Below are 16,234 nucleotides of genomic sequence, written 5' to 3'. Positions count from 1 at the left end.
GAACCAGAGGACACAGCTTAAAAATACGCAGTAGACCATTTAGGACAGAGATGAGGAGAAATTTCTTCACCCAGAGAGTGGTGGGTGTGTGGAATGCTTTGCCCCAGAGGGCAGTGGAGCCCAGCCTCTGGGTTCGTTTAAGAAAGAGTTGGATAGAGCTCTCACGGATAGTGGAATCAAGGGTTATGCAGATAAGGCAGGAACAGGACAGTGATTAAGGATGATCAGCCATGATCACATTGAATGGTGGTGCAGGCTCAAAGGGCATTATGGCCTACTCCTGCACCTATTGTCTCTTGTCTACTTTTTAATTTCGTATGTAATCAACAAGTTGTTGATTAAAAAGCAAACCCCTCTACCTTTTGTCTTACCCGAGGATGCTATACGGTCCGTACGATGGATAGAAAAACCATCAGTCTGATGTGCGCAGTTGGGAATGGATGGGTTGAGCCAGGTTTCTGTGAAGCTGAGTGCGCAGCAGTCCCGCAGTTCACACTGGAAGCTGAGCCGTGATCTCGTTACAACCCTGGGCAGCCATTGCTCCCCAAACCTTGAATTCCTCACCATCAAATGCTGCCCCTTCTATCTACCACAGGAATTTACCATGACTATACTAACTACTGTGTACATACGGCCACAAGCAAAGGTTGAGGAAGCTCTAGTTGTATTGTACTCCACCACTAACACCCAGGAGACTGAACACCTCGAGGCCTTGTTTATTGTAACTGGTGACTTCAATCAAGCCAATCTAAGGAAGGTGTTTCCCAAGTACAACCAGAACATTACCTGCCCCGCCAGGTGCCTGAACATTTTAGTCCACTGTGAAAGATGCCTACCGCTCCATTCCCTGCCCTTATTTCAGGATCTCTGACCACAATGCTGTGTTTCTTCTCCCGGCTTACAGGCAAAAGCTCAAGCAGGAGACCCCCCTTGCGGATACAGGTCCAGTGCTGGTCGGAGGAGGCACAGGATCAACTCCGGTGCTGTCTGGAATCGGCTGATTGGGCCATGTTCAAACACTCCGCAGGTACCTTGGACGAGTACGCCACCACCGTCACAGACTTTATCAGCAAGTGTGTAGAGGACTGCATACTGAGGAAGTCAATCCGGTTGCTCCCCAACAGGAAACCCTGGATGAATCAGGACATAAACAGCCTGCTAAAAACCAGGTGTGAGGCCTTCAGATCAGAAGACCACTCAAACATAAGGACTCCAAGTATGACCTGTGCATAGCCATTAAGACAGCCAAAGACCAATTCATGTATGGAACGAGCTGCCAGAGGAAGTTGTGGAGGCTAGTATAATTGCAACATTTAAAAGGCATCTGGAAGGGTACATGAATAGGAGGGTTTGGACAAATATGCGCTGGGTGCTGGCAGGTGGGACTAGATTGGATTGGGATATCTGTTTGGCATGGATAAGTTGGACCAAAGGGTCAGTTTCCGCGCTGTATATCGCTGTGACTAAGACACTATGATCCAAACTCTAGACCCAGATAGACACCCGGCGACTGTGGCTAGGATTGATAGACATCACAGGTTCTAAAAAAGAGATGGTGCAAGATGACACATCCCTCCCAGATTGTCTCAACGCCTTCTATGCTCACTTTGAGCAGAGTTTCGGCTCAACAGTCACTGCATCAGAGGTCAGGTTCGTTTTCCTTTGTGTGAATCCAAGGAAAGCAATGGGACCAGACGGAGTACCAGGCCGTGCACTCAGCATGTGCAGATCGACTGGCAGAGGTCTTCTTGAACATCTTCAACCTCTCCCTGCAGCAGGCCACTGTCCCTGCCTGTTTCAAGAGAGCCACATCATCCCTGTGCCTAAGGCGGCTCATGCAGCATGTCTCAATGACTACCGCCCAGTGGCCCTAACGTCGGTGGTCATGAAGTGCTTTGAAAGGCTGGTCATGGCATTAATCAACTCCAGCCTCACTACTACTCTTGACCCACTCCAATTTGCCTACTGGATCAACAGATCCACATCAGATGCCATATCACTTGTTCTTCACTCTTCCCTAGAAAATCTTGACATCAAGAACAGCTACATAAGAATCCTACTCATTGACTACAGTTAAGCCGTCAACACTATTATCTCCTTGAGACTAATTACTAAACTTAGTGATCTCGGTCTAAGCCCCACTCTCTGTAACTGGATCCTCAGTTTCCTGATCCACATGCCACAATCAGTGAAGATTGGGACAATATTTCATCCTCACTAACACTCAACACTGGAGCCCCCCCAGGGATGCATACTCAGCTCCCTACTGTACTCACTGTATACCCATGACTGAGTCGCCAAATATCAGACTAATAGTAACTGTAGTCAATGAGTAGGATTCTTATGTAGCTGTTCTTGGTGTCAAGATGTTCCAGGGAGGAGTGAAGAGCAAGCGATATGGCATCTGACGTGGACCTGTTGGTCCGATAGACAAATTGGAGTGGGTCAAGAGTAGTGAGGCTGGAGTTGATTAATGCCATTTAGAAGTTCGCTGATGACACAACCACAGGCAGTTGAATCTCAGATGGCGATGAAACAGATTACATACGGGAGGTGGAAGACCTGGAAAAACGGTGCACTGTGAACAACCTAGCTCTCAATGCCGGCAAAACCAAGGAACTCATTATTAATGTTGAGCGAGATGTTACTCATGCCCCCCTACACATTAACAGCACAGAGGTGGAACGAGTGACAGCGTCAAGCTCCTGGGATTGGTCATCAACAACAAGCTTTCTTGCACTCTTAATGTGGATGCACTGGTTACAAAGGTCCAACAACGTCTCTTCTTCCTGAGAAAATTTGGCATGATGGCAAATACCCTTGCCAACTTTTATAGGTTATGCCATCGAGAGCATTCTGTCTGGAATTATCATTACCTGGTATGGCAACTGTACCATTCAAGATCGGAGACGGTTACAGAGAGTGGTGAACTCAGCCCGGATAATCACAAAGGCCACCTCCCATCTATAGAATTCATCTTCCAGGCCCGCTGTCAAGGAAAGGCCACCAGCATTTTCAGAGATCCATCCACCCTGGCAATGTTTTTCTACAACCTCTACCATCAGGGAGAACGTACAGAAGCCTGAACACTCGCACCAGCTGTTTCACAATAGTTTCTACCTTACTGTTGTTAGAATACAGAATGGACTCTCAAACTCTTAGCATTCGCCTGTACCTATCTTTTCGTTTTGTCGCTGTTTATCTATTATTTACTTATCTATGCTACTTAACTATGTGATCTGCCTGTATTACTCGCAAAACAAAGCTTTTTACTGTGCCTCAGTACACATGACAATAAATTCAATTCAATTCAGTGAAGGCTGGAATTCAGCATTTGCAGCTTCAAATTGCCTTGCATTTGTGAGAGAACCTCATGCAGCTTTCAGCTTTGTAAGGTCAGGAAAGAGAGTTCAAATCCAGAATAAGAGATACCTTGAGTGAGTATATAGTTTGGGGAATTTGGAGGCAGTATGAGAATTCGGTGTAGAAGGGAAGAGGTGTTTTCACTTGATTTTTTTCAGTTTGTAAGGTTTTTTTTAAATAGGGTAAATTGAAGCCCAGGATTGGGGGTTCAGCACAAACGAGTGACATCACGGGTACACTATAAGTTCATTGGTTGGTGATAGCTTACTGATTTGATGATTTAATAAAGGTTACACTCAGATTAAAGGGGAATAGGGGAAATATTTACAGACTGCAAACTAAAAGACCAATATGAAACTTTAAAAAATTAAATTAAAAACAAAGTAATTAAAATAGCGATGCCGGGCCAGGTGTAATGTTGTAACTGCATGATGTGGGAGCTGGTGGATCCCATTGTGGTTCATAGTGACCACATCTATAGCAAGTGTTGGTGGTGTGAGAAACTCTGGTTCAGAATTGATGAGCTGGAGTCTGAGCTTCAAACACTGAGGCACATGCGGGAGGGGAAAATTTACTTGGGTGCTGCATTTCAGGTGACAGTCATACCCCTTAGATTAACTAACTTGAATTTATTCAGGAGGGCATACAAGGTAAGTAGAAAGATCCAGGAGGTAGTGCTGAAGGAGCTTTAGCCATTGAGCTTATTGAACAGGTTTGAGATTCTTGCTCCCTTTGGGGCGGAGAGTGGCTTAAGGGAGTATGAGCAGACTTACCTCTGGTACAGGGAGCCATTCAACAGTGGGGAGAAAAGATAAATGAAATTATAATCAGGTATAGTATAGCCCAAGGAATAGACACAATTCTCTGTGGCCATGATCGGGAGTCCTGAAGGCTGTGTTGCTTGCCTGATGTCCGGGTTCAGGATATCTCATCTGGGCTGTAGAGGAACTTCAAGTGTAAGGGGAAGGATCCAGTTGTCATGGTCCATGTAGGTACCAGTGATATAGGCAGAAAGAGGAGAGTGGTTCTACTGAGGAAATGAGTGGAGCTGAGGGGTTAAATTAAAAACCAGAACCCCAAAAATGTAATCACCTCTAAACTGCAAGCAGAGCCATGAGCAAATTCACACAGGGTCAACAAGATAAAAGAAGTAAATGCATGGCTCAAAGACTGATGTGGGAGAAAGAGGTTTGAATTCACAGGACATTAGCCAACTGGGGAAAGAGGGAGCTGTTCTAATGGGACGGGCTATGCCTGAATCATGCTGGGACCAGAGTGCTGGCGAATTGCATAAGTAGGGCTGTAGATTGGGATTTCAACTGAATAGTAAGGGGCTGGGTTCAGTTATATGGAAAATTATGGAAAAAGTTAAAGAGGGGAGGGTTTAGCAGAGGTTATAGAGTCACAGAATATTCAGCTGGAAACATACTCTTCGGCCCAACTCATCCATGCCAACCAAATATCCTAAATTAATCTAGTCTTATTTGGCCCATATACCTCGAAACCATTTCTATTCACATACCGGTCCACAGGCCTTTTAAATGTTGTAATTGTACCAGCCTCGACCACTTCCTCCGACAGCTTATTCCATATATGCAACACCCTTTGTGTGAAAAAGTTGCCCCTTTGGTCCCTTTCCAAACTTTCTCCTCTCATTTTAAACCTATGTCCTGTAGTTGTGGACTCTCCCACCCCAGGGAAAAAAAGCGTATCTATTAACACTATCCATGCCCTTTTTGATTTTACAAAACTCTAAGGTCACCCCTCAGCCTCTGTTGCTCCAGGGAAAATAGCCCCAGTCTGTTCAGCCTCTCCCTATAGCTCAATCCTCCAACCCTGGCAACATCTTTGTAGATTTTTTCTGAATCCTTTCATGTTTCACAACATCCAGGGAGCAGGGAGACCAGAACTGCAAGCACTGACCAATATAGGCAAGCATACCAAATGCCTTCTTCATTATCCTATCTACTTGGGATTCAATGTTGTAGGAACTATGAACTTTCATTCCGAGGTCTCTTTGTTCAGCAACACTCCCTAGGAACTTGCCATTAAGTGTTTAAGTCCTGCCCTGATTTGCCTTTCCAAAATGCAGCACCTCACTTTTATATAAATTAAACTCCATTTGCCACTCCTTGCCCATTGGCTCATCTCATCAAGACTCCGTTGTACTCTGAGGTAACCTTCTTCGCTGTCCACTATATCTCCAATTTTGGTGTAATCTGCAAACTTATTAACCACAACTCCTATGTTCACATGCAAATCATTTATATAAATGATGAAAAGGACCGATCCTTATGGCACACCAGTCTGAAAAGCAACCTCCACCACCATTCTCTGTCATCTACATTTGAGCAAATTCTGTATCCAAATAGCTAGTTATCCCTCTATACTGTGTGATCTAACCTTGCTAACCAGCCCATCACAAGGAACCTTGTTGAATGCCTTACTGAAGTCAATATAGATCACATCCACTGCTCTGCTCTCAACAAATCTCTTTGTTACTTCTTCAAAAAACACATTGAAGTTCATGAGACATGATTTCACATGCACAAAGACTATTCCTAATCAGTCTTTGCTTTTCCAAAAACACGTAAATTCTGTCCCTCAGGATTTCCTCCAACAACTTGCCACCACTGATGTAAGATTCAATGGTCTATAGTTCCCTGGCTTTTCCTTACCACCTACCTTAAATAGTGGCACCATGTTAGCCAATCTGCAGCTCTCCAGCACCTCGCCTGTGGCTACTGATGATACAAATATCTCAGAAAGGAGCCCAGCAATCACTTTTCCAGCTTTCCACAGAGGTCTAGGGTATATCTGATCAGATCTTGGGGATTTATCCACTTCTATGCATTTTAAGATGTCCAGTACCTCCTCCTCTGTATTATGGACATTTTTCAAGATGTTGCTATTTATTTCCCCATGTTCTTTGTCTTCCATATCCTTCTCCACAGTGAAAACTAATGCAAAATATTCATTTACTTTCTCTCCCATCTCCTGCAGTTTCACATATAAGCTTCCTTGCTGATCTTCAAGGGACCCTATTCACTCCCTAGAAGAGAGGGAGACAGTAGATGGGAAATTATAGGCTGATTAGCTTTACCTCAGTCATTGGTAAGATTTTGGAGTTCATTACTGAGGATGAGATTGCAGAGTATTTGCAAGTGCATAGCAAAGTAGGGCTGAGTCAGCACAGCATCATCAAGGGGAGGTCATGCATGCCAAATCTGTTAGAATTTATTGAGGAGGTAATACGCAAGTCAGACAAAGGAGAGCCAGTGGATGTAATGGATTTTCAGAAGCCCTGTGACAATTTTGCACAGGAAGCTATTAAATAAGACAAGAGCATGGTGTTATGAGTAAGGTACTGACATGAAAGAATATTGGCTGACTGGTAAAAGGCAGGGAGTAGAGATAAAAAGAGTGGTCTTTTTTACTCTCATGTATCTCACTCAGATGATGACTGTTACATTGGACAGCCTTATCTATGATCCCTATTCTGTGACAAAGATCATCACAGCTAAGTCTAATTCTGGTCAGCCCTTGTGGTCACATACATTTTTCAGACAGCAATGAAAATATGATCAGATGGGGAAGCAATGCCTGAGTTTCTCTTTACAGTCCATGTGTGTTAAGGCTAGCTTTGCAGCTCTTTTTTTGCGCTGACTGAGATCAATTATAACTGATGGTCAAAGTTAAGTCTTCTCTCTTTAGTTTCATACTACAAATGGTAGTACTGTATCAAACTGGCCACTTAAGCAGTTACTATTTCATTTTTGATATTTACATATTTAAACCAGCTTTAAGACAAACATTGCCAATAGTACTTACAACTCCTCATTGTTCAGCATATTGATGAGTTCTTCCACTAAGCTCTCTGGAGAAAGTTCATTGCATTGTTTAATTGTATCTGTGAAAAGCTTTTTTCCATAAACAAGTTTCTTCCATGGAGTCTCAAGAAGGCTGTTTGAAAGCCCATAAATACCTAGAGATGTTAAAAGAAAAGTGAAATTAAAAAGATTCCGTGAATCTAACTGACTGCAGAAGCCGTGTACATCACCAAAGACCCCTTGCTAGCTCAAACAAAATGCCAACATTCCAGCCTTTCCTGATAGCTACTCTTCTCAAGATCCTGGAACCAGTAATGAGCTCATTGGTCCCACCAATGAAAACAGTTTCAGAAATGTGACTTGATCATTGCAACAACACTTTTGATTGTCAGCATGGCTTTGTCAGAGGAAGGTCTTGCCTCACAAATCGAGTGGAAATTTGAGGAGATAACCAAGCACTTGAATGAAGGTGGGACAGTTCATGTCGTTTATGTGGCTTTCAGCAAGGTCTTTGACAAGGCCCCATAAGGAAAAATGATAAAGAAGTCAGAAACTCATTGGATCCAGGTTAACTTAGCAAGTTGGATCTAAGATTGTCTTCCTGACAGGAGACGGAGGCTTATAGCGGAATGCTGTTTGTGTGGCTGGAGCCAGTGAACAGTGGCATACCACAGGGATCAGTGCTGGGTCCCTTATTGTTTGTGATATTCATAAATTATGTTTATGAGAACATAGTAGGGGAAGTTAAATAAGTTTGTGGAAGACACATATATTAAATGGGTGATTGACAGTGAAGAGAAAGGCATTAGTTCCCAGGAGGATATAAATGGTCAGATGTGCAGATCAGTGGCTGATGAAATTTAACCCTGATAAATGTACGGTGGTGTCTATTGGAAGAAAGAACAAAATGAGGGAATACTCAATGAATGGCAGACACCAGGAAAGTCAGAGGGATCTTGGGGTGCTTGCTCACAGTTCCCTGAAGGTGGCAGAGCAGGTTAATTAAGAAAGCATATGGGGTGTTTGTCTTTATCATTCTTGGCTATAGTATAAGAGCAGTGTGTGGTGCTGGAAAAGCACAGTAGGTCAGGCAGCAACCGAGGAGCAGGAGAATCAATGTTTCGGGCATAGACCCTTCATCAGGAATGAGGCTTGTGGGCTGGGGGGCTGAGAGTATTTGATTAAATACTTTTTCACCCAAAGCTTGGTAGGTGATTGAACTGCACTGTCTAATGGTGTGCCTGAGGCAAGAAACCTCACAACCTTTAAATAGTACTTGGATGAGAATTTAGAGTCTTAATTCAAGGAGATGAGTCTCGTGCAGGAAAGTGGTAGTATATTTTTGGTGGTACAGAAGCGATACCCAAGAGCCTCTTCTGTACTGTATGATTCTATTATTCACAGTTATCTGGTCACCAAGAAGAACTGCTCACCTCAATATTAAATAGGAGGTGAAGATTTTGATATTACTAGCACTGAAGATTTTGGTGGGTTGATTTTCAATTTGGGATTTGCACCCGAACAGATCAAATGATGTAATATCAAAATCTTCACCTCCTATTTAATATAGAGGTAAATATGATACCCAACTAATAGTGTTGAGCTTTGCATGGGGACAGAAAATGCCTGTTGAAGCAAAGAAAAATGGCCTCCGTGGTGGGGTTCTGGCACTGTCTTGCACAAGAGAGGAAGAAGAACTTTGGAGGGTCAGAAACCTTCAGGCCCAAAGAAGTGGCGAAAGGACTAGCCAAGCAGTATTGTGTCTCATTGTGAAACCCCTGCGGGATAAAAAATTGCCCGAGTTAAAAAGTCTTTTCAGGCCCCTGCATTGAACCTGACAGGTACGTACTAAGGTCCAATACAGTGCTTGGTTTTGGAGATTGCTAAATTAAAAATTACCTTAAGGCACTCCCTGGCCTAATAACAAGATCCTCAAGAATCTTTCTGGGCAGCTGATTGGAGGCAAGTGGATTCCTGGTACCCCATCCTCATGCCTTCCAAAATTGTGTAATATTCCAGGAATGGTAGAGTCATAAAGTCATGTAGCATGGAAACAGACCCTTCTGCCCAACTCTTCCTTGCTGACCAGTTTTCCTAAACTGAACTAGTCCCATTTGGTTGCATTTGACCCATATCCCTCCAAACCTATCTTATCCATGTACCTTTCTAAGTATCTTTAATTTTTATAAAAGTACTTGCCTCTACCACTTCCTCTTGCAGCTTGTTCCATATATGTACTACCCTCTATGTGAAAGAGTTGTCCCTCAGGTCCATTTTAAATTTTTTCCTCTCAATTTAAAGTAATGCTGTCTAGTTTTGTACTCCTTTACCTTGGGGAAAAAACCTCGACTACTCACTTTATCATGATTTTATAAACCTCTATAAGGTCAGCCCTCAGTCTCCTATGTTCTAGAGAAAAAAACCTCAATCTATCCAACCTTTCCTTATAACTCAAGCCCTCCAGTCTCAGTAACATCCTTGTCTACACTCCTTCCAGTTTAATAACATCCTTCTTATAGTAAGGCAACCAAAATTGTAAGCAGTAATCCAAATGAGGCCTTACTAATATCTTATACAGCTATAACATGACATCTCAACTCCTGTAATCATACTCTGACCAATGAAGGCAACTATGCCAAACTCTTGCTTCACCAGAGGTAGGACTTTCAAGGAATTATGCTGCTACCCTTGGTCTCTTTGTTCAACAACACTCACCAGGGCCCTACCATTAATTGTGCAAGTTCTGCCCTGGTTTGTCTCACAAAATTTATATAAATATGAGTTTTGCATTTAAGTTCCATTTGCCATTCCTCAACCCAATGATCAGATTGATCAAGATCTTGCTGTATTCTTTGATAACGTTCTTCACTGCCCAATTTAACACTAATTTTGGTGTCATCTGCAAGCTTCCTATATTCTCATCCAAATCGTTCATATAAATGACAAACAACAGTGGACCCAGCACCGATCCTTGTGGCACACACCACTGGTTACAGAACACCAGTCTGAGCAACAATCTTCTACTATTACCCTCTGTCTTCTACCATCAAGCCAATTTTGTATTCAATTGGCTATCTCTCCCTGGATTCCATGTAATCTAATCTTACTAATCAGTCTATCATATATTGAAGGCCTTGCTAAAGTCCATGAAGACAATGTCTACTGCTTTGCCTTCATCTATTTACTTGGTCACCTCTTCACCAAACTCAATCAAGTTTGTGAGTCACAATTTCCCACACACAAAGCCATGCTGACTATTCTTAATCAGTCCTTTCCTTTCCAAATGCATGTATAATTTTGACATGACACTCTTCAGAAATAGTAATTTTCAACATATGCCTGTACCCATTCTCACCCTTCCTTCAAATAAGCATTTAGCCTCCTGATTCATCCATCTCTGGCCATTATGGTACAGAATCTTCATAAAATGTACTCTAAAAACAAATCTACAGAAATACACAAAATCTGCATGTATTAAAATAATCTCCATGTTTACTGCCGTTTAAAACTTTGTGGGTAACTGCAGCTATGTACCTTACTGCATTGAATATAGACTGTGTCCAAGAGACTACTGATCTTGAGGAACATAATAAACAAGTCACTTCTTTTCAAATATCTCGATGAATCTACTTTCAAATGAAGCTTTCAGGGCATGAACTTTGATGATCATTTACCCTCTCCAGCTCAAAGGTGATGAGATTAATTACATTAAAAATATAATTAGTCCAGAGATGTCAGCAACATCACGACAGACTATGGATAAGAATTACAGGGCATTACAAGAACATAAGTTTCAACATCACAGGATTAAGGAGAATCCAAAGGGTTTTTACAAATACATTAAGGACAAAAGGGTAACTAGGGAGAGACTAGAGCCCCTCAAAGATCAGCAAGGCAACCTTTGTGTGGAGCCACAGGAGATGGGGGAAGATACTAAGTGAGTATTTTGCATCAGTATTTACTGTGGAGAAGGACATGGAAGATATAGAATGTAGGGAAATAGATGGTGACATCTTGAAAAATGTTCATGTGACAGTCGAGGAAGTACTGGATGTTTTGAAACGCATAAAGGTGGATAAATCCCTAGGACCTGATCAGGTGCACCCTAGAACTCTGTGGGAAGCTAGGAAAGTGATTTCTGGGCCCCTTGCTGAGATATTTGTATCATTGATAGTCACAGGTGAGGTGCCAAAAGACTGGAGGTTGGCTAATGTGGTACCATTACCTAAGAAAGTGATAAGGACAAGGCAGAGAACTATAGACTGGTGAGCCTGACGCGGTGGTGGGCAAGTTATTGGAGGTAATCCTGAGGGACAGGATTTACACATATTTGGAAAGGCAAGGACTGATTAGGGATAGTCAACATTGCTTTGTGCGTGGGAAATCATGTCTCACAAGCTTGAGAGAATTTTTTGAAAAGGTAACAAAGAGGATTGATGAGGGCAGAGTGGTTGACATGATCTATATGGACTTCAGTAAGGCATTCGACAAGATTCCCCATGGGAGACTGCTTAGCAAAGTTAGATCTCATGGAATACAGGGAGAACTAGCCATTTAGATACAGAACTGGCTTGAAGGTAGGAGACAGAGGGTGGTAGTGGAGGGTTGTTTTTTAGACAGGAGGCCTGTGACCTGTGGAGTGCCACAAGGATCGATGCTGGGTCCACTACTTTTCGTCATTTACATAAATGATTTGGATATGAACATAGGAATTTGCAGACGACACCAAAATTGGTGGTGTAGTGGACAACCTCAGATTACAACGGGATTCTTGATCAGATGTGTCAATGGGCTGAGGAGTGGCAGATGGAGATTAATTTAGATAAATGTGAGGTGCTGCATTTTGGGAAAGCAAATCTTAGCAAGACTTATGCACTTAAGGTAAGGTCCTGTGGAGTGTTGCTGAACAAAGAGACCTTGGAGTGCAGATTCATAGCTCCTTGAAAGTACAGTTGCAGGTAGATAGGATAGTGAGGAAGGTGTTTGGTATGCTTTCCTTTATTGGTCAGAGCATTGACTATAGAAGTTGGGAGGTCATGTTGTACAGGACGTTGGTTAGGCCACTCTTGGAATATTACCTGCAATTCTGGTCTCCTTCCTATTGGAAGGATGTTGTGAAACTTGAAAGGCTACAGAAAAGGTTTACAAGAATGTCGCCAGGGTTGGAGGATTTGAGCTATAGGGAGAGGCTGAATAGGCTGAAGCATCAAAGGTTGAGGGGTGACCTTATGGAGGTTTATAAAATCATGAGGGGCATGGATAAGATAAATAGACAAAGTCTTTTCCCTGAGGTGGGGGAGTCCAGAACTAGAGGGCATAGGTTTAGGGTGAGAAGGAAAAGATATAAAAGGGACCTAAGGTGCAACATTTTCACACAGAGGTTGGTGCATGTATAGAATGAGCTGCCACAGAATGTAGTGGAGACTGGTACAATTGCATCATTTAAAAGGCATCTGGATGGGTATATGAATAGGAAGGGTTTTGAGGGATATGGGCCAAGTACTGGCAAATGGGACTAGATTAGGTTGGTTGGCATGGATGAGTTGGACCGAAGGGTCTGTTTCCATGCTGTGCAATTCTATGACTCTATGGCATGGTGCAGAAACTGTTCAGAGAGTAGCTTTTTGGTCTAGGGTGCTCCAGAACAGTCCTGAATAGATCAGATGTGACTGTCAAACTTGTCAGAAGCTGGTTTTCAGTTTTAACTTGTATAGACATGTGCTGCTGTTTTGATAACTTGAACATGAAGTTCTATGGTGTCGATCAGAATGACAGCCATCTTCTGCTGCGTGCTAAGGTTTTGGTTAGATGTATAATTAGACAGAAAATTGCAATATTTTTGTAATGTTTGCAATTGTGCAGATTCCAGAGAGGAGTGTAATTCGAACAAGATCAATTTCTGCATTTTGTACCTGTTCTTGCCCAGCATTTAAGAAAGTTAATTTTATTAACAAATACAAAATCTCAAACCTGGCTCCAGTGTTTTGGGCTCCTGGCCACTTTTGTTTCCATAGTAACACATTGTATCTTCTTTGGTGTTGCTGTAAGAAAATATGATTGGTTTAAGATCTTGCTTTGTGCAGGATTTATGGTAACAATACACAGCTCCTCTTCTGTTGACTGTGGCAGGCCTATCACCAAGCCCACTTCCACACCTGGCAGCCCTGTACTCATTCTGGTATTTCTTGGCTCAACTCACAGAGAACTTTGCCATATCTTCCCGGGTCAGGTTTGTGGAACTGGGAAATACCCTGACCCTGTGCCTCTGACCTGGAAATGAAAATTCAGACTCAGCTGACAAGCACTTTTCTCATGCTTCTCGCAACAACTGCCAAGCCAGCAAAAATAATTTACTTCCCACAAAAAGCTTTTCTTTTGATGATTACTCAAGTCGCTGCAATGAATGGTAAAGCTTTGCAACTCACAACAAAGTTGTATGAAAAGTGCAACACTTGTAATGACCAGAATTCATGTTAATATTTGTCTTTTAAATACAAGGTGGATTATAAGAAAAGTTCGGACCGTAGAACTGACACAAGAAATATAGATATTAATCATTAGAACTGTTGAGAAAAAAACCCGAAGATTTCGCATCATACTGTAAGAGCAAGTAGATGCCCATTTAGCCTGAACAGCCTGCTCCATTATTCAATAAGATAAAGATTCATCTGGCTGTGGTCTCAGTTCCACTTTCCTGACTTCTAAACCCCCACCCCTTAACTCGGACTTCCTCGTCTATCAAGAATGTATCTAACTCATCTTTGAATAAATTTAAAGACCCAGCCTCCGTTATCTTCTGGGTAAGACAACTGCACACTCTAATGACTCTTTCACAGAAAAACAAAATCCTCTAATCTTGGCCTTAAAAGGGATTCTCTTATTCTTAAACAATGCCTCCTAATTTCAGTCTCCTCTAAGAGAGGAACACCTCCAGGTACCCACCCTCTCAAGTCCCCTCAGGATCTTATTTTTTTAATAAGACTGCCACTGATTCTTTAAACTCCAAAGGATATAGGCCTAACCTATGCCAATTTTAAAAATAAGATTAAACCCTTTATCCAGGAAAGAGATGAGTGAATCTTCTCTAAACTACTTCTAAAATAATTAAATATTTTCTCAAGGAAGGGGGCCAAAAGTGTACATCATACTCTAGATTTTGACTTTGTGACAGCGAAGGAAGGACAATATATTTCCAAATCAGGATGGGTTAGGATTAGTAGGGGAACTAACCAAGCTGTGGCCTAACCAACGTTCTGTACAGGTTCAACATACCTTCCTGCTCGTATAATCTATGCCATGACTGATAAAAGCAAGAAATTAAAAGATACAGAATATCTTTTCAAAGTTTCCACCCATTTATATATTTTACATGATCAATATCCCAGGCTCACTCTTTAGAGATCAATGCTAACTTTGGTTACTCTTTTCCTATTCAGTTGCAGGTTCAATGATGTTTGTAGTCTTTTTATCTTCTCCTGTTCTAATATTTTTACTTTGATTTCTCTTCTTCTATGAAGTCTTCCCCTTCAGCTCCATTCTTGGAGACCAATTATTCAACAAATATTAGGGTCCATGAGAAATATCCTTCCTTTTCTTTGTGCTGCCCAAACTGTATCTTCTCATTTAACATGTCTGCTGATGAGTGAACCAAGGAAGTAGCATTAACAGCCTATCAGTTTCCTCCCAAAAAATGAAAAACTAGCCAGTTACCATACATGATACAGAATTGGAAATATATCAGTTCCTTCAATGTCACTGGGTCAAATTCTGGAATTCCCTCCCTAAGGGCATTGTGGATATACCTACAGAAAATGGACTTCAACAGTTCAAGAAGGCAGCTTATCAACCCCTCAAGGGAAATTTGCTACAGCCAATAAATGTTGGTCCAACCAGTGATCCCAATTCCTATAAATGAAAAAATTTAGAGGAAAAAAACAGCAAAACTTGTGAATGAAAATAGACTCTATCGACTTGTCTTACAAACTTTACAATGGAGGACTAGTGCATTCATTTCCAAGCATTATTTATTTTTTTCACCAGTTTTTCCCTTTGGGAATTACAAACAGGTAGATGTTCCTTAGTATAATTTAACTGAAACGTGAGGAATTACAAATCTAAAATGATGTGCTCAGGTGACACTGTAACTGTATAACAGTGCTTCAGATATGCTTTAGTGAAAATGCAAATAGCTTTATATAATTCACTGAGTAATCTATGTTCTTAAAATTTTTGTCTATGCATATTTCTGATTTTAATTGCTCTAACTACCTGGGCCCTAAGGTCTGGAACTCCCTGCCGAAAACTCTCTGTCCTCCTTTACAATGATCCTTAAAACCTTCCTGTTTGAGTGAGCTTTGAGTTATGTGTCATAATGCGGTACACCTCTTAATGTGGCTTGATGCCAAATTTTGTTTGATTTTGTTCGGGAATGCTTTGGCACATTTTATGATGAAAAAGGCAAGTTGTTGCTGAAGAAAGCTGAACTACTGTAATGACTTTGGCTTGGCATTACCATGTATGTATGCCTGTTTCTGTCAAAACGCATAAAGGTCTGCACCAGGGAAAAGTTAAAAAAAAAGTTCTTTCTGAATCTCTGTAATGATTAAAGGGCAGCATGTCGAATACTGGCATTTTGGAGAAACTTCATTGACAAGTCAAGGGAGTCTTTTATGTTGCAAGCGGGCATCAGAGCCGCCCCGCATTTGCCACGGGACTATGCCTACATCAGGAAATGATAAGAATTCATTTTTGTGTTTTAAACAGCAGTCGCAGCTTTAAAACCCACAAAAACTCAGCAGCTGCCGGTCTGCCCATGTGACTGGGAGATAGGAGACAGAGGACAGATAGAATCCACACTAGACCAACATTACCCATGACTCATGGGCCAAAACTCCGGAATTAATTAAATATGGAAACCCATCTCCTAATCACATCAAGAGACTGACTGAAACACACACATACCCATCGATACGGAGCCATTTTGACACAAAGGACAGGCATCCACCAGACAGGTACGGACAGACCAATACACACCAACACCC

At 41.9% G+C, this 16,234-nt stretch overlaps 1 protein-coding gene across 1 annotated transcript in view; it reads right to left on the bottom strand.

The window, feature by feature from the left end:
- Positions 1-16,234, bottom strand: part of tango2 (transport and golgi organization 2 homolog (Drosophila)) — a 92,688-nt gene that overhangs the window by 14,554 nt on the left and 61,900 nt on the right. The window contains exons 5-6 of the mRNA XM_043715418.1: positions 13,164-13,234; positions 7,195-7,348 (exon numbers count right to left, since the gene is read on the bottom strand). Of these exons, the coding sequence (XP_043571353.1) occupies positions 7,195-7,348; positions 13,164-13,234 (225 nt within the window). The remainder of the gene's footprint in view (positions 1-7,194; positions 7,349-13,163; positions 13,235-16,234) is intronic.

Source organism: Chiloscyllium plagiosum, chromosome 25 (assembly GCF_004010195.1).
Source record: "Chiloscyllium plagiosum isolate BGI_BamShark_2017 chromosome 25, ASM401019v2, whole genome shotgun sequence".
Lineage (NCBI taxonomy): Eukaryota > Metazoa > Chordata > Chondrichthyes > Orectolobiformes > Hemiscylliidae > Chiloscyllium > Chiloscyllium plagiosum.
Note: the sequence above shows the minus strand (reverse complement) of the source record. Positions and strands in the feature narration are given on the sequence as shown.